Source organism: Triplophysa dalaica, chromosome 13 (assembly GCF_015846415.1).
Source record: "Triplophysa dalaica isolate WHDGS20190420 chromosome 13, ASM1584641v1, whole genome shotgun sequence".
In the NCBI taxonomy this organism is placed as follows: Eukaryota; Metazoa; Chordata; class Actinopteri; order Cypriniformes; family Nemacheilidae; genus Triplophysa; species Triplophysa dalaica.
The window spans coordinates 21788588-21807493 of NC_079554.1; the positions used below are offsets into that span (position 1 = coordinate 21788588).

An 18906-nucleotide genomic window follows, 5' to 3' on the forward strand; every position below is an offset into this window, starting at 1 on the left:
CAACATCTACTACTGGTGAATTCATGCACTATGTTACTCTACCGCATGCCATTAATGCGGAGTCGCTGATAGGCACAGGCGCAGCGAGAACCATGGGGGACGTACCTCTGTATCCCTGTCCGTTATACGGAATGCCGACACACTGAGAGGAGTCGCAGTATCCGGGTGGGCCGGGTGGACCCCGTACTCCAGCGACACCGTTGCGACCGGGTGCACCACGGGAACCTTGAGAACCCGATGGACCTGGAGGACCTGGTCTGGATTCGCCTGACGGTCCTACAGAAAAAGGAGGAGAAAAAGTGTCTTTGAATCTTCAACCGTGTGATTTCTGTGAAGGGAAATTAAAGGGAATAGAGTGGAGGGGATATGAATGCTCGTGTTACGCAACCCCACGAGTGTCTGAAAATAAAAGTGCTGAACTAGAATGAGACGAGAAATAGACCAGTCAGTCATGTGATCACATGAGGAGAAAGGAGTCCCACAAATGGTTCCACAAGACAAGGGACATCCTTGATATTTTGGATTTGTCAAATGTAAAACAGCAAAAGTTAAATAAGAGGTGAAGTCCAATACAATCCAAATAACATTTTTCCCAAAGTCTTAATTTCGACAGCTGGGTAAACGTGTGTCAATGTGTGTGTTTGGAAACACACCCGGTGGTCCAGTAGCCCCTCTCTGTCCTCTCTCTCCAATGCCTGGACTTCCTCGATCGCCCTTCTCTCCAGGTGGTCCTGATGTAAACAAACACGAACACAACAATGTGAGTCCGAACACGCTCGACACACAACACAAGAGTGTGACATCACACCTGGATGCCTGTGAAGAACAACACTTCACAACAGTAACACACAGGCCTGGATTGTGTGATGCTGAAATGAATCGAGCATCGCCAGAGGCTGACAAACTGACTATACGTGAACAATGCCCACATCATGAATATACATGCAGCGGTCATCTGTATTGCTTTAGCTCATGATTAAATGCAGGATTCATGCAAATCCATACAGCATATGCAGTGAGGGCACCAAAATAACCACAGATCTCCTGACACACGAGGCGTTACAATGACTTGGGTTGGGTTCAAATGATGCTTCAGGTACCTCTTTCTCCTTGGCGACCGGGCAAACCTGGAGTTCCCGGAAGACCGTTTCTGCCTAACCGACCGGGCTCTCCGCGTGGTCCCTCAGATCCCGGAGATCCGGGTGGGCCGGCGGGTCCTGGGCTGTTGCTATGATAGTTATTGGGGATCTGGTTCAGCATTTCGTTAAACCGAGCCAGTTGACCTGTATGAAAACATAAACGTGGATTATTATAAAACCAGAACCACACTTTTGGTGTATTTTCATTTTTAAATTGACATGATCTTTCCCATTGCATATTACCCAGTTTGTGGGGTAGAAAATGTTTTTTCTTACCGTTGACAAGCTGTTCGCAGACCTGTCGGGCGATGGACCTCATCATGCTCTGAGATGCGATGTCACCCTAAAAGAATCAACGCAACAGGTCAGAGAACGTGCGTTTACGAACACACGATGAACACAATGAGATCAGACAACGATCACTCACTCTCTCGCCCTTGTCTCCTTTAACCCCCGAAGGACCCTGCAGGAATAAAAATCACATTGCTTGTTAAGCATCACAACATGACGTAGAAGGACTCATTTGGTCTTCATTTGCGTCTGAAACCACACCATACATCTCAATGAGTAAATATTTATCCGATTACAAACAGTGTGGATCGCGTCAGAGCGTGCGCTCTTTGTTGTTAAACTGTTTCGATTTAGGAAAGAAAAGTCAATAATGGGCTCAGTGTGTTTGGGGCACAAATCTAAACCACCGTGCTGACAGACATTGATCAGAATATTCAATAGAAATGATAAAGGACAAATGATTGGGGATTTGTTGAGAAGGCGAGACATGTGAGATTAAACTCCAGCTGATTTAAGCAAAAATATCCATTTGCTTTCATTTCATCTCATTTTTGTTTAGAAAATACAATTTGAGATTTTTCCATTCCTACGGCCATGCCCGTTTTGACTAATTGTACAAATGAGCTCCTTTAACAAGTGTCACGCTGTTGTGTATCTGCGTAACACGCCCCAATCACGAAAACAGGCCTGGAGTATTCTTACCGGCACGCCAGTATCTCCGGGTTTTCCAGGTTTTCCCGTAGGCCCGTTCATTCCGGGACCTCCCGGGGGTCCCTGAACAACAGAATAAAAGATTGCATAAGACTTGATATCAAACCAAACAAACTTAACAACACCTCAGAAAATCAAGAATGTACCATCGGTCCTTGTGATCCTCGGGGTCCCGCCGGCCCCTCTTTCCCTGGAGGTCCCTGCATTGAGAACACACATGCACAGATACACGCATGATCAGACTCACATGTTCGTCCTGTGTCATAATGCGCATGTACATTGAACAGTCCTCACTCACCCGTATCCCGGCGGATCCAACAGGCCCGGCGGCACCGGCTGGTCCCGGTGGACCCTGAGAGAGACGAAGAAAAAACGAGAGAGAAGAACGGTGAGACTCGCAGCGGTTTCATATTAGCAAAGGTCACTAACCACCGACCAGACAAATGAAATTGTTTTACACAAACAATTTAATTCAAAATATTCGGCCTCTCTCTCTCCTTCTCTCTCCATGTTCTTTGATGTCATGGCATTAAGTTTACAGGGCACTTAATTTATTCCAGATCTGTTTTACTGCCAGTTATAAACCCCGGCTGCATTCCCTGCGAGTCATTAAATGCGTGTCGTCATAGCAACTCCTCCGACACGCTCACCTGCAGGCCCAACCTTCTCTTCATTAAGTGATCAGATACCCTGAAGAAATGATGATATGACAATCCCGAGAAAACCTCTGCCTTCATTCTCTCGTGCTTCGTTTCGTCTTTGTTCATCAGACTCAAATAAATGTTCTTGTCTGTGTGTTTTAAAGTAGAAAAACTAAATCGTTTTAATTCAGTCTCGCCTGCTTTCCTTGAAGAAGTCCACGACACATCTCTAAAGTCTAAAATCTGCAGTGAGATCTCTTTTATATCTCAGTTATAGACATCAATGAGATTCAATGGAGAACAAATACAAAGTTTGCGTCTCAGATGTTTCCTTATGAGAAAGGAAGTCAGACATCTCACCAATGTCTCTGTCATAAGAGTTTCAGAGGAGATATCAACAAAGTCTTAAAGTCCCAGTGAAATATAAAATGATGATTCTTATTTTTTCATGAAATATTGTAGCGTCTATAGTAAATAGCTTATCAATGTGTGTCATTTTATTTTAAGAATATTCATGAACCCTAATCTTCAGTTAAAATCTGAAAACGTACTTCCGCCCGGAAATGACAATCCTTGTCAAATGACGTAAATTAGACGGCTTGGGCGGAGCAACCGTTAACTCCTCCCCTTCAACTGTCAGTCTGCTGCTAGTTTCATTTCAATATGCAACAGATGTTTTTACACAGCCAATCAATTCGAAGGGAAAAACGCAAGTCACACCCACTTATTTTCTCCTTTGAAGTTCCCTTTCGCTCGGAAATGTGACAGGATACGGAAGTAAACACAACTTCCGGTTCACGGGGAGTTTAAACTGAGCTCAGATTTGTCAAGTCTGCAGTTGATTGTCAATCTGATTGAAGATCTCAAAATGAACTCAAACTCATTATTCATGCCCTCAAATCTTCAATATTTTACCCATGCAATCTACATTCATTTTACACCTCCAGACTCTTCACGTGTTTACAATTATCTGAGAAATAAATATTTCCTCTGGACAGTCCTACAGAATTCAACTCTGAGCCTCACCAACTAAACTTCATTGCTTTTCTGAACGAAAATCAACAGCTCGACAGAAGAAACCCGAGAGAGAGTTTAGGACCCAGCAGCACTTTGTCTCATGATGTGATCTACAACTACAGTTTGAGCTCCGCCTCCACCTGGCCCCAGGGGTTGACTAACAACTTCACATGAAGCACATGGAGCTCATGCAGAGAGGTAGCGAAAGCCTTGCGACACAACTAATCCTCCTATTTCACCCTTAAAAAACTCAAACTGTGCTCTCGAACAACACTTACTTTCTGTCCAGGTAAGCCAGTGTCGCCTGAATCTCCCTTCGGACCGGGGCGACCCTGAATGGAGAAAACAAAAGTGTAAATTCGAAACAAAAATGAAAAGCACATATCACACGAGAGAGATGTCACGTGGTTTTGAAAGTGGTTGCTAGGGTGTTCTACGTGGTTACTAGGTGACTCAAGAGAACAATCCACATGGTTTGAGCTGAAGCCTCTAATGCTAAGTATGATCCAATATAAAAAAGCTGAGAACTGCAGGCTCTTAGGAAAATGAGGAAGGAAATCCTGCGAGATTTGTGCGTCGAGTGGGATCAGACAGTTTATGAGAACCCAGATGAGTGTAAAGCCCTCAGATGTACAGGAATGCCGAGCTCCTGCAATTACGCCTCCACCGCAAGCCCCGGGATAATAAATAGCCTCAATAATCCCTGTTTGCTGTGTGATTTACAGCCAGCTACTGACATCTGACTGCGACACCACGCCATAGTAATGTGAGGAAACTCACAGCCTCGCCTGGGATGGAGAGCCCGCTGGGTCCCTGTGGTCCTGGAGGGCCCATCGGACCGGACGGTCCCATATCTCCTCGCGGTCCGGGCGGACCCTGCAGAGACCAAACACGTGAGATGAGCTGGAACAGGGAATGACTTTGTCTCACAGAGTGATGTGGTACTCACATTCGCGCCGGTCTCTCCTCTCTCACCTCGGGGTCCTTTGCTTCCAGGTGCACCCTGGGAAAGAATAATGTGAATACAATGTCCAGTCGTGCGTCAAGCAATCAAATGCGTGTTAGTTAGTAAAAACCAGTCAGTTAGTAAGAACAAAAACAAATAAAAAAAAACAGTGAAGCTAAACTCAAACACGATGTAACCAAATGTAGAAAAGTTCTCCTGATGTACTCACCACTGGTCCCTGAGGGCCCGCAAGACCCGTACTCTCTGAGGTACACGTGCAGGCATTGGGAAGCGATGGACACTTGGATTCGTCTCTCTGAAACACAGCAGGAAAGAAAACAAGAGTGAAGATAAAAGATCAAGAAAAAACATCTTAAGTTTGAGGTGGATTCACGAAACAGACAGTAGAAAGTTTGTTGGCTGGAAACAGAGGAATTCATAAACATTTGTCAAAAGATGTTCTGTATGTTACTTTGAATAAAAGTCTGCTCATATATCAAAAAGACTGAAACTTTAAAAGCTAAAAGACGGTGTCCTAGCAGAGTATTGACTATAGTTTATTGATTTCATCTATTCCACTGGCGAGTCTAGTGTAAATGTTAGTTAGTGCAAAAATGAATGTCATCATTAACTCGCACTTATGTCGTTCAAACCCCCGATGACTTTTTTGTTTGTTAAAAGCACAAAACGTCTTGTTTACAATGGGAGTGGATGGAGACCCACACATCTCAAGCTTCAAAAAGACACAAAAGCATTATTAAATAACTTCATCTAACTCAAAATGTATGTTTAAGTCGTCCTTACCACCTTCACATGGATTTGGTGCAAACGAAACAAAAATAATAATCCATTATATGATGAAATGTACAATGTTTTTGTGTCTTTGTTAAACTTGAATGGGGTCACCATTCACTCCCATTGAAAACACAAATCGTGTCTTTTTTAAATCCCGTTTGGATGACATGAACAATCACAAATCTTCATTTTACCATAACATTGTCTTTTGAAGTCAACACAATTCTGAATGAAACGGGATTTCCATCTTGATATAATTCAACAGTCATTGTGATAAGCGGGTGTTCTCTTCCAGAATGAAGTCATACCAGACATCATCATCTGCTATCATTGCTGTTACCTGACTGTTAACGCCACTGTTTACTTAGCTATAGTGTTCACTGATTGAGATAACCTTTGAGAAGATTTTTGGTGCGGTCCAGTATTCTGAAGAAGATTATGAAACAACATTATAATTCTTCAGAAAAACACAGCGATGCATTGTACTCAATAAGAGCAGAAACATAAAGTCAATTACATAATAAAGGTCTTATTTTGTGTTGATTTAGGGTTTTGAATGTATTATCATCTCTATGACTTCATGGCTCTCTTTGGCTTTGGGTATGTGGGTAGAGGACTCATGTCATAAACACTCATCATGAAATCCCACGAGTACATTCAAAGACTTTGATTATTTGCTTATGAAGAACTAAATAAATAATAAAGAACAGCTGGCTTCAGGCATTACCGCATGCATATCCTTCATGTTTGTTCAGTCGTGAGAATGATCGCTGTATAGAAAACACTGCAAAAAACTACACTCTTACTAAGTGTTTTTGTGTTGTTTTTAGATAAAGTATTTTCAACTTCTTAAATCAATATACAATTTATTGATAAAAAAAGGTGACCTTCATTCTTGTTTTACGAAAAATAATATAAGAATGAAGAAAGTTTATGGTAAAAACAAGCAAAAAAAAAACATTTTCTCAAGTACCAAATTCAAGTTTTCATTTCTCACCCCAATTGCAGATTTTTTTTGCTTGTTTTACCATAAACTTATTTCTTTCTTATATTTTTCTCCTTAAAACAACACTAACAAGAATATCTTAGGTCATCTTTCTTGTCAAGAAAGTGCATCCTAATTTAGGAATGTTTAAATATTTGTGGTACAAAACAAGACTAAAACACTCGCACCACTCGACATATAAGAAACATGAATTTGTGAGTGAATGCCATCTCTGTGTAACGCACGCCGAGCGGAAGTGAGCTGACCGCTGTGTTCGTCGTGTTTCACGTCATGTTCAAATGTGCTCAACAGAGACGCGTGGAAAACATCTGGAATTTCAAGACGGAGTAAAGAACGCGCAGCTTGGGGCGACTGCTACATGTGCGTTTGGAGCCCCACTTTATGTAGCCAACCACTAGAGCGACCCGGGGTCAAGCGTCTCGCTCAAAGCCACGATGATCAAAGGTGTGGCGTGTAAGGAAAACAAGCAGGTGGTTCATGGGTCAGCCCTAGCCCAAATGTGCCACGACGTTTGGGCTTTCCAAACCCATCCGTAGGCCTCTATTGAGGTCTTTTCTTACCATGGAAGGAAGGTCACAACATCTGTCTCTGCTGGTCCAGCCGAGACTGCACACAATGTCGAACATCTGGAGCTGGAACTGAAGAGCAGAGAGAAAACGGATGTTACACGTGTCTTTGATAAAAGCTGTGCATTTTCAGATAATAAGAGGCTCAGACGGCCCAGTAAAAGGATCCAGGCTGGAGCGATGCATGCTGTGATAATGCCAAAACCTGTGTGATAAAGACCACCTGTATCATCCCTCTAACCCCGCCCCCTGTGAAATCTCACTGTTCCACATTAGGATCGTGTCGCTTTGGAAGGCAACTACTCACCGTCGCCGATTCCCCTTTAGATCCAATAGATTTGGACATTTTGCCGAGCACTTGATATCCGTCCGTCGATGTGTTTCCTCTCGGTTTCATCTCCTTCTCTGCAACTTCTTGGCAGTCCACGTTCAGCTTGACGCTCTTGGGAGACACCAGGATGTGAAGCTGAAAAAGAAAATGATTGTTATATGTATTAGTGGAGGGTGATTTAACAGCCAAGAACATTCATTCAATTCGTCATTAAACATACTCCAGTTGGCGGATCTCTAGCGTTTCATTAATGCCAAAAGCCTAATTACAGATGATGGGCGTCTCTGTTCTGAGTGTGTGTTTGGGCCGGAGGCGCTCGTAAAAAAAACTTCATTTATAACCAAATATATCCTGACGTCCTCAAGCTGCCAATAACAGTCTAGTCTTATTGTACATTACTTTTTACAGAGAATTAAGGACACAATCTTAAATCTCTGGAGCTGATCAGAAACGCCCTCTACCAAACACACGTTTATCATGCTGCTGTTAAATTTCAGAGTGAATTCACGACAACTTCGCCAAATATGAAATAAGGCTGGACTGTGCTAAAACAACACACTCATCGCGTGCAATTCAACAATGATATCAGCGGGTGGGATTGCTGTTCCCTGTTCATCGCAGCGGGTGATGAGGGGCTCTCGCTACGGATCATCCGTCCGCTGCTCAAAGACAGACAGCCGAGATAATCGAGGATCGATTCTGTGGATCAGGGTATGGACAGAGCTTTTGATATAATAAAGGCAAACAGAGTTAAAGAGACATGATATTCATTAAAATGATGAATTGGATGTTATGGAACCCGACAAGCAGTTTTCTTTTGAACTGTGCAGGCATCACACGACTCAACCACAAAACCGCTGATTAAAAGCAAATGTGAGATCACTAGATGTCCAACTTTGACCCGCTGAGCCAGACTTTTGACTTGAGCATATTGTTTGGTCTAACTTTTGACACGATTCCACTCACAGCGGAAGATATACTTCATTTCTACGATTCAAAAATGTGACCACAAAACCAGCCATAAATCAATTTTTCAGAATTGAGATTTACGTATCATCTGAATGCTGAATAAATACTTGACGTATGGTTTGTTTGGGTATGACTATATTATGTCGAGATATAACTGATTGAAAATCAGCAATCTGAGGGTGAAAAAAATCCAAATATTGAGAAAATGGCCTAGAATAGAAAACTATTTGCTTACCACTGTTATGATTTTGTGGAGAGTTAAAGAACCCGAAAGGTGAAATTCTAAGCTTTACATAGATATCAAACTCCAGTGGGTAATTCCCAAACAGCGGCAGCAGCGAGAGAAGTTTGCAGGTGAGTTTCTGGCCATTTTTGTTTGCGGTTTTGCTGCAACATCTCACAAAAATAAAGTTTTGTATATTTACGGTGGGAAATTTTCAAAATATCTTCATGGAACATGATCTTCACTTAATCTTCTAATGCCTTTTGACAGAAAAGGAAAATGGATCTTTTGACCCGTGCCTCAGGGTCACATGTAAACATCCAAGATACAGTAGTGGGCAGAACCCATTCTGAAGGTTTTAAGTATAAACATTTATAAGGTTGTAAACAAAATACAATGTGACAATTGAGGGGTAAAACAATCTCTAAAAACATCAGAAACGCAGTGATCCGTTCTTCTGATTGGGTTACAATGAAGCACCTGTTTGCCCAGAAAATGTATTTTTCCTGGCAGTCTGACATAAACTCAACCAATCAGATCATCTGCACTCTGTTATAAGCTCTCTTCACTGTTATATAAAGAATTGTTGGAAGTGATTATATTAATTTAATTTCTCCATTTTGAAATGATTATTGGCAGTTGTCCTCCCAGCTCAAATGGCCACCTGTGGATGTTCAGACGCAGGATATTTCAAACAGATTTCCCTTAAAAATTCATTCCACTACAGCGAAGCTTTCAAAGGTATCAATGATTTCTTCGGGACTCACTTACTCACACACATTCCCATTCTTTAAAGTCCCTGTGAACCAGGATTGCGATCCTGCGATTTGATTGGATGTATAAAAACAGCCATTGCATTTTGAAATGAAACTGGCAGCAGACTGACAGTAAAAGGGGAGTTAATGGATTTGCATTTTCAGATTTTAACAGAAGATTATGAGGGCACACCAATTTTAAAATGAGAATGACCCACATTGTTAAACTATTTAGAATAAACACTGCAATATTTCATGAAAAAAATGGCATTGACATTTTTTATTTCACTGGGACTTTAAGAAAACAAATCCATTCTGTTTTTATTATTCCCAAATATATGCCTTTCATTCTCAAGTGTAGCACAACACCTCAAAAATCTGCTCTTTTCATCATAAAAACACTTTCAAAAAGATATAAAAAGCACCACAAAACCATCCATTCTATGAGCTCCAGTCCAAGTTTTCTGAAGCTAAACGGTGTAAATCATGTTTGTTTATCTCCAGAACAAAAAGACATCTGCATTAAATTATGTCGTGCCAGAAACCTCCGGCTTTAAAAACGCACTGATATTTAAGCATTATTTATTGCTTTCCAAATCAGTAAATCTGTGATGTGAAAACTAAAAGATTTATCTTTGCAAAGTACAAGGTTGTTTGCTACTGAAACTTTGCATACAGAACGAACAGCGTTGTGGCAGTTGAGAGTTCCATACTTTCAAAATCTCTGTTTTCTTGAAAATAAAACGAATCGCAGAAACAGTACATCACACACTTTTCTATAAAGAAAAACTGTTTAGATTATTGTTGAGCGTCATTTAACTGAAATGTTTCTTATGAGCTCCAAAATTTTGTGTAGTTGTGCCAAAATCTTTATTTCTTCTATTAGAAGACTAAACATATTTTGGAAAGAAATGACATTAACTGAATAATGAAGGATAATAGTGAATAAGCGGTCAGAATGAATGTGAACTCCTTCAATATCTTTGAAAAGCATCTCCGCTGCTTGCACAAATTCTCAACACTAAAGATGGACAAATGTAAAATAGTTTGATATATTTTGGATTTGTGCATGACATCATTTCTATAGCTACATTTCTGTTTTTCTATCATTTTGATGAGTTTTCTATTATTTTAAAATGTGGGTAAATAAAATCATATAGAATGAGGTAGTGATCGCAAACTTTTTAAGGCGTAGTGGATATTCGTCCCAGCGTTATACTGAATGATGTGTGTAGGATTAATGACTTCCTCCCAAGGGTTCAGACCGACAGGTACCGCCCGGGGCCTACTGTGTTCACTCGAGGATTCTGGGAGGCAAAACCACAAAATACAAGCCACTACACCTCCCATTCAAACCTCAAGAATTTCCCCTGTGGTCGACATTGACAGGCAGACGTTGTAATCCAGACGCAGAGTTTAGAAAGATAAGAGAACTTCAGCCGATCCTCTTATCTTTTCTGATGTCACTGTTAAATACACTGAGCCGTGATCCAACATTTTCCAGCTTCCTCGCCAGAGAAGAGCATTCAGAGGCGTATGGATTCTTGTGAAAGTGATTTTGGGAGACACACCCTTACTCTGCTCCATAATGGACTGTGACAGAGTTAATGTGAGAAGAAGCCTGAGTCAGGAGAAACTATTTATGGGCCTGAAGAGGCCAAACGCTTTAAATAGGAATTTTCTTTAAATCCAGCAGTAATGTGAGTTTCCAAACTTCTCCAAGACAAACCGCACTGGTTGCAAAGCGAAAGACTACTACAAAGGATTCTTTGTTGAGAGAAGAAAGAACCAAAGTTTACCTTGTGGAAACTTCCGTGGAAGATCCTCTTCACTTGATCGTTCTTGAATGTGGCTCGTTGGATGTCTCCGGTTGTGTCCTTGTTGTAAAACGACAAAGTTTGGCTGGAGGCTTAAACAAAAAAAAGGAAAAAAGTTAGGAACATAGATACGCCAACACTTTTTTAATTATCGTCAAAAGAAGATTCATCTCTATCTTAACGGAATGATCGCAAACATTATTGCCGTTCACCCAAAGAACGTTATTATAATAGCGTACACACCTTTGTGCAATAATGTTATCTTAATCCAAAGGTTGCGTTGCGATTTTAACATTTAAATCACAATTAAAATGCATTTTTATTGGCCGTCACTGTTTTGTTGATCATCAGGTAGAAAAAAAAATTGCCCTGAAGTGATTCCAATGATATCATTTCTCTGTATTGTAATCGTTGTACTTGTGTTTGGACTCTTGTCTCTTACATTTCTACATATTTTTTGTTAAGGTCTTTGCACATACAGTATTTTCTTATGACTTTTTATTTGTATTTGGCGCTCCTTTGTTCGGTGTCTCTGAATTGTCAAAATGCCTCTCGAAAGGCTTGCCACGGATTCAAAATCGCATAAAATCCTACCCAGTCCAATTTTTTGAATGACGGACGAAGATATCGGAGGCAGTGTGTTAATGTGATTGACACAACGTGAGGTCGTATTTATTTTTTAATGTGCCGAAATTTCGGACTCAATGTACAATGGCCTTTATTGTTATGATCTTTGGTGTAAACAAGCATCAATACATTGTATTGCTCTCTGAACTCTCTGTAAATCGCTTTTGATAAAAGCGTCTGCTAAATGTAAATTCAGAAATAGTAAGAATGAGACTCACCATCGATAGTGACACCGGTCTCAGGTTTGTTGTTCTTGTCTGACACCTGCCAGATGTCGAAGGCCTCTGACGGCGAATCGGGTAACAGACGGAACATCAGAATGATGGTGTACGTGAAAGGCAGACCGTCCGGATGAATATACCTGCAAAAAACACAAATGAACTCAGCCAAATGGAGAGGAAATGAAAGCTCATGTTTCTGCAGACATCAGCAGCCGAGCGGCAGGTCCAAAGCACCACTGGATTGATGTGATGCAGTATTTCAGTTCTCTGGATGGTAGAGTGATTAAGGAAGTGTGTGGGAGAAACACGGCGAGCCAACGAAACTCACAGATCAGACCTGCAACTCTCTAAAGAGTTTTTAATCCCAAACTGCTTTTGAAAAGAACTCACGACGAGGGCTGGCTGAGGTAAGCGTTCTTGTGCAGTCTGTAAGCGGTGTAACTGTTGAAGGAACCGGGTTCCATCGAGACGCCTTTGGTATTAGCGTACATCTTCTCGGTCAGATTGAAGGCCTCCAACATTCGGAATCCTGTGTAAACAGACAGATGCATGTCAGCATATATGCCGTGCATATAAAAAAACCATGAGTAAAACAGCACATCACAGGTCTACCTGGAGATGTGAATCCATTCACGTAGATCAGAGGACAAGCTGGAAAATCAAACAAAATAATCGTCAACTTCATGATGCTGATGATCCAATTCACAAACCAAAATAAAGATCAAGAAAGTGCGGTGTCATAAACCATGAACTCACAAGAGGTTGCCGTTTCACAAATGAAAGTCACCAGGTTGTCCTGGATGGTGGAGAAGGCGTCAAAGTCGTCCACAACGAAGACGTGACGTTCACTCGGTTTGCTTGCGATGTTCTGCAGCTCGACGAAATCAACGTCGGCCACGCCGACCACGAACACGCTGTAACCTGAAACGACACATTTTTATTTGTGTTACTTATTATGTTAACCACAGCTTCCATTATAATTTCCTTCTTCATTTTCTAAAATCGTTCTTTGCAAAGCATTTTCTATTCGAGCATTTTCATTGGTTATGCAAGCATCTGAGTGAGATTCGGATCAATCGCCGGGTTTCTGGATGTGAGGGTTTTGGCCGTACCAGCGTGCTGTAGTTTGTCGGCGTTCTTCTGCACTTCATCTTGGGATCGTCCGTCTGTTACGGCGACCACGACCTTCGGTACGTTTCGCCTCATTCCGCTTTCAAGAGTGAAGACCTTCTCATACACGTGCTTCAGCGCCACCCCTGGACAGCAAACGGTCAGTGAAATTGTGTGTGATTTGACAAGGAAATACAACATGTATAACAGATTTAATTTTCCAGTTAAAATCCAGCATTTCGGAACCTACAACACGATGCTTTCTGGATTCTGCATTCTTTAAGTCATTTAAGTGAAAGAAAATGTTAGATGTTTGATCAAGTGAATAATACCTGTTTTGGTGTTTCCTCCTCTGTACTGGATGAGTTTCAGAGCGGAGAGCGCAATGCCCTTGTCGTCATACGAGTTGAGTTTGAACTCCGTCTTTGAAGCATCGCTGTATTGGACGAATGAGATCTGTTCCAAGCAACGGAGCAAGAATATTAAACGCGGTAAGATTTGCATTTTACATGCTTTACCAAATGATCTACAGCAACGTCCTTCATGCAGAGGACCAAAGATCCGTTGAGTCAACCGCGTTACCTGCATTCCTGATGGGCCGATGACGTCAAACGCTCCGACGACGCTGAAGACAAACTGAATCACTTTGCTGAAGCTCTCATCTCCAATACTCCACGATCCATCGATCAGGAAAACCACATCTGCCTTGGCTCCTTTACATACTAACAAAGAAAAAACAACTCCGTGAAGGCCAGATTTTATAATCATGTGAATCGAAGCACAAGAGAAGGTGATGAGTGAGAAGAGACTTTGTGACTCTATATTGTGATTACTGTTGGGATCCATCCTAATTTCTGGAGAAATGATCCAAGACTGAAGAATATTTGAGAAGCAGATCTCAGAAAGAGCGAATGTTAATAATCCACCGTACAAGTGAAGAAATAAGCTTCTTGATAAATATCTTTACGTTTGTAACCCTCTATGGATGTTCTACTTTAGGTCAGTTGACTTCTGTGGAAATCGAAGGATTTGAGGATGAGCCAGCCTGGATTTACAGATCCAATTTATAATTGTTTCATGAAGTAAAGATGAAAGAAACTGATACTTCTTCATTAGCGGAAGAACGTTTTCTTTTCAAAATTTTTTTCATTTTGCTTTGATCAAGGCCCATATCAAAGCGGCCAGATCTAAAACATGTCTGGGCGGCACGTATCCGCAAAAAATGTGCTCCATACCACTCATTGCGCTCCAGTAATTAACTACAGTTTATACATTATCCAAACAAATGTGAAACGTCTTACTCTTGCAAAAGTGTTGTGGCGTTCCGCCATTGCATTGAATCTCAATATTTACGCAATATAAGTCCGAGAGCAGCGACAGCTCACACATACCTGCCCAACCAGGTGGAATTGTGGGTGGCGGAGGAGGAGTGGGTGGCTTTGTTGGTACAGGAGTCGGTTTGACCACTAGACAAATAGAAAAAAATAATCAAAGCTTAAAGTTGTTCTTAAATTCTACTAGCTGATGTTTATTTTGGAATAGATGCTGAACTTACGGGTTCGTTCTTTGGTACTGACTCCGGGTCCCTCTAGATTAGGGGTCTGGACAAACACAGTGGCGCTGTAGAGAGAGTCTGGACTCAAACCGTCGAAACAGTACTGACTCTGAGCCGCTGTGATGGTGATCTCCTGTTGACCTTTAGCTGATGCTGTGAACACATCAAAACAGTTCCGTCATGACCACTTTATTTGGATTTAAATAAGATAAGCATTAGTTTCTATGGGCCGCTATACGTAGGTCCTCCACCATATTGGAACGGTGCAAACTGGTCCGTTAACACTCAAGATCAAGCTGACTGTGTATGATTATGAAAACAGACTTATTGATGTGTAAACTCAAAAGGTTATCCCATTTTTGGGGAATTTAAATCCCTGTGGTTTCACAGCCATGACTGGAGAGCTTGGTCATCCTAGTCAACTGTGAGTGACGTCAGTGGACATATTCTAAAGGCTGGCTTTTATAACGCTCTTGGTTTATTTTTTAATACACATGGTATTACAAAGGGGAATTTGGCAAAAGGGGTCTGAATAAATCTGGTTATTCTACAGTACTCTAACTATTATACGTTTAGTTTTTCTGCATTCCTTTCTGCAGAAGTAAAAAGTCAACAATCTGTGAAACCTTACACGGCTTTCTCTGGCAACACTGCGGTTTTAGACAAACACACTGATAAGAGTTTGTGAACGTAATAAATCTCATGAAATGATGCAGGATTAAAAGCAGGGTGGTCTGTGATTGTTTACACCAACAAGAGGACATCCGGATAAAATTGTGATAGTCATCCAGTGGCTGCAACCTTCTAAGACAGAATGCTAAGTCACACGTGACGAAAATGATCTAAAATGTTCTTAATTCAAAATCAACATTTCCATAAACTCTATAATCCATCACAATGCATTCATGACAAGTCATGCTGATGTCAATATGGTCATTTAGAAATCTACTCCTTAAAATGACCACTGGTGACCTACGATGCCAAAACTGGTTTCAGAACAGATTTATGGTTAATGAATCGAAACCTGACTTACGGTCCAGAGGGTTGAGTTTTATTCTGTAAGAGGTGGCAGCGCGGTGAGGCGTCCATCTAACACAGAACCTGTCATAGCCGACGTCGTAGGACTCGATGTTGGTCACATTGAGGTACACTAAATGAGCAAGAGACAGTCATGTGACTCTGAAACTGCCAATCATACAACCAAATCAGTATAAAACATCGGACGTACGTGTTGTTCCTTGGCCGATGAGAGGTTTGCTGACACCGCCGTCATACTGGGCGTACACCTGAACATCATACGTCGTGCCGGGCGAGAGGTTGTGAAGCGTGTATGTGGTGACATCACCAACAAACACCTCCAAAGACTCGTCCTTATCTACAGATAAAGTCATCATTCATTTAGGTCATCATTATTTTGTATGGGATTGAAAGTCGATGTTGTGGTCACAGTATTTACCTGTCGGCTGGTAAACCAGCTTGTACCCCATGACAGGAGTTGGTGCCGGATCCCAGGACACACGGAAGCGTGTGTACCACTCGTCTGAGACCCGCAGGTTCTGAGGTGCCAGCAAACCAACTAAACACAAAACACAAGAGCCATAAAGATTTCTGATCAATTATTTACCCAACAATGCTTATTTGTCTTCACTCACGTGTTTTTGCGTTTCCGTTCAGAGATCCTCCGGGTCCTTCTGGATATATGGCCTCCACTGTGATGTTGTACGGGGTGTCCGGAAGCAGGTTTTGAAGGATAGCATTGTTTCTATTGCCAGGAACAGACGCCTACAGAGGAAAAAATCCGATCACAAACTGTTTTTTAATTAAACATCCTTCACTCAATGATCCTTTGATGGTTATTGAGCGGTACAGACATTGCAGCATTCCTACTGGATGTCCACTTCGGTTTATTTCCAGATCTCAGAATGTTTACAAGAGAAGTACACGGTGTACTTAGTCTTTGTATGTTTCCCAGTCCAAACAACAATTTCCACCGAATAAGAACCAGTTCATTCTCTTCCCTCTGAACAATTTGGACTGATGGGCAACAATTCAACACATTTGGACCAGAACACAGATTTTGAGTTAAATGTTAAGCTTTAGACGACAGAATCTCAACACATCTACTCACAAATTCAGTGATGGGGTCTCCTGTCATGGGGGCGTACGAAATCTTATATTGTTGCACGGGACCCTCCGCGTGATCCCAGCCGATGCTGATGGTGCTCGTGGTGGTCTCCAAGACTCGCATGTTTCTGGGTCCAGCCCGCGGTACTGACACAGACCACGACATTTTGTTAAAGAACACCGTTCATCTGATGCTGGTCAAGCAGAAGTCAAAGGCGTGAAATGTCAGCAATTTTACATGTTATGTAAAGACAAAACTCACATGTTTTTCCTTTCCCATCGAGGCCTGGTCCATCTCCGTCGGCATACACGGCCATCACGTTCACTGAGTACGGTGTATCCGGGACAAGCTGATCCAGGAAGGCATTGCTTATACTTCCAGAAATGAGAACCTGCCGAGAGTTTAGATTACATTCAAATTCAGCATTTTCGTAGCATTAGCAGATGCTACGAATCTGGCAGGGCAAATATACATAATGATGTCACCGTTAAGCCGCTGTTTAGATTACCAGCGCGAGATAACATTTCCACACAGATATGTTATACAAACAGATGTTCTCGCTGCTACATAAATACTGTCAGCTCCACGGGTCTGCTGGAGACTCCACTGGAGGATCTGTGGAAACCCGTAAGCTACCTGTCATCACCCCGCAGGATTATCAGCACATCTGCTCATTTGTAAGCTTCTACATTCCTTCCATACGCCAACGCTAATGACAGAATCACTTTTTGACACACATGATTCAGCACCGAATATCTTATCTCTTGTGTGTCTGGACATGCACTTGGTCATGAAGAATATGCAAAAAGCTTGCGAGACGTCAGACATGTCCTTAAGAAGCACAACCAACCACAAAGCCGAGTCAAAGTTATCACAACCAATTGGAGCGCTGCATCTCTTGATTGCAAAATCAGAGATTTTTTTGTCTAAAATTTAATCAAAGACTCCTTATTGGCTTAAAGGAAAAGAACACCCAAAAATCCTGGTTTAACACCAAACCCACGTGACCATAGTTCTCACCGCCTTTATAAATACAGTTACCACAATTTATCCAAACATGCACAAAATCTATATAAAATATTACAGTGATTTATTCGGTTTGAAAATAACAACCCTTGGAATGTTGCGAATGGCCAATCAGAATCAAGCTTTCAAATGAGCTGTGTAATAATAGAAATATTATATAGAATAATATGCTCAGTACTAAGACAAATATTATGTAAACACAAACTAGAGTACTAAAGTACATCTCGTGCAGTCACTGTTTGCATTTTTTGTAGCCTAAGAACAATAGAACTTTCTTCTGAACACTTTTGGAGAAAGACAAATTAAACGCTAAATTTTTTTTCATTAAATTGCATTCGTTTCACTCACTGATTTCAGAGGCTGGATGCCACTCAGCGGGGTGTAGCTGACCCTGTACTGCTGCACCTGACCAGTGGCGGGCTCCCATCTCACATTCAGACTGTTTGGGGTGGGGTTGTAGACCACAATGTTTCTTGGCGGGGAACGAGGAACTGGAAGACAGGCGGAGAGAGAGTGTTAAATGGCGACGTGAAAAAAAGGAAAGTAAAGAACAGCAGAGGAAGAAGAATAGCTCAGGAGGAAGCTCTTAAAAACTGAAGAATGAATGCTGAGTGAAGCGCTCCACAGAGATGCAGAAGGGTTTTATGGTGAGAAAGTGCCAACAGGGAAAGTCAGCTGGTGGGGGGCATTTAGAGTTGATGCTAAAACTGCTGAACATGCGTCTAAACCTGTAGCAGATGTGAAGAAAACGTTATGGATCGCAGCTTTAAGTCTAGTGCTGCATCCCAATTAAAAGTAAACTCCAAATAGTTGGAGAGATGTTTGTGTCAACTTACGTGTCTTTCCTTTCTCCGATTGACGGAGACCCTCTCCCTCCGGATAAACAGGAACCACGGTCACCGTATAGAGTGTGTCTGACAAAAGATTCCTAAGAACCGTGTTGGTGGTTCCTCCGGAAACTTGTTCCTGTTGACACATGAAAGTTTATAGACACTAAACCTAAAGAAAGGAAAAGGGAAGATGGTGGAACATCTC

The 18906-nt window shown here is 41.7% G+C and overlaps 1 protein-coding gene across 5 annotated transcripts in view; it reads right to left on the minus strand.

The window, feature by feature from the left end:
* col12a1b (collagen, type XII, alpha 1b) overlaps positions 1 to 18906 on the minus strand; it is a 55146-nt gene that overhangs the window by 2140 nt on the left and 34100 nt on the right. For all 5 annotated transcript variants that reach the window (XM_056764147.1, XM_056764149.1, XM_056764148.1 and 2 more), the window contains 32 exons: positions 18708 to 18837; positions 18220 to 18362; positions 17107 to 17236; positions 16849 to 16991; positions 16373 to 16502; positions 16177 to 16296; positions 15949 to 16095; positions 15754 to 15870; positions 14721 to 14873; positions 14557 to 14631; positions 13748 to 13887; positions 13498 to 13621; positions 13168 to 13311; positions 12812 to 12976; positions 12668 to 12706; positions 12446 to 12584; positions 12053 to 12195; positions 11190 to 11299; positions 7420 to 7578; positions 7107 to 7184; positions 4975 to 5061; positions 4749 to 4802; positions 4580 to 4675; positions 4078 to 4131; positions 2440 to 2493; positions 2288 to 2341; positions 2133 to 2204; positions 1567 to 1602; positions 1416 to 1482; positions 1101 to 1283; positions 654 to 731; positions 106 to 276 (listed from right to left, as the gene is read on the minus strand). In XM_056764147.1, the coding sequence (XP_056620125.1) occupies positions 106 to 276; positions 654 to 731; positions 1101 to 1283; positions 1416 to 1482; positions 1567 to 1602; positions 2133 to 2204; positions 2288 to 2341; positions 2440 to 2493; positions 4078 to 4131; positions 4580 to 4675; positions 4749 to 4802; positions 4975 to 5061; positions 7107 to 7184; positions 7420 to 7578; positions 11190 to 11299; positions 12053 to 12195; positions 12446 to 12584; positions 12668 to 12706; positions 12812 to 12976; positions 13168 to 13311; positions 13498 to 13621; positions 13748 to 13887; positions 14557 to 14631; positions 14721 to 14873; positions 15754 to 15870; positions 15949 to 16095; positions 16177 to 16296; positions 16373 to 16502; positions 16849 to 16991; positions 17107 to 17236; positions 18220 to 18362; positions 18708 to 18837 (3535 nt within the window). The remainder of the gene's footprint in view (positions 1 to 105; positions 277 to 653; positions 732 to 1100; positions 1284 to 1415; positions 1483 to 1566; positions 1603 to 2132; positions 2205 to 2287; positions 2342 to 2439; positions 2494 to 4077; positions 4132 to 4579; positions 4676 to 4748; positions 4803 to 4974; positions 5062 to 7106; positions 7185 to 7419; positions 7579 to 11189; positions 11300 to 12052; positions 12196 to 12445; positions 12585 to 12667; positions 12707 to 12811; positions 12977 to 13167; positions 13312 to 13497; positions 13622 to 13747; positions 13888 to 14556; positions 14632 to 14720; positions 14874 to 15753; positions 15871 to 15948; positions 16096 to 16176; positions 16297 to 16372; positions 16503 to 16848; positions 16992 to 17106; positions 17237 to 18219; positions 18363 to 18707; positions 18838 to 18906) is intronic.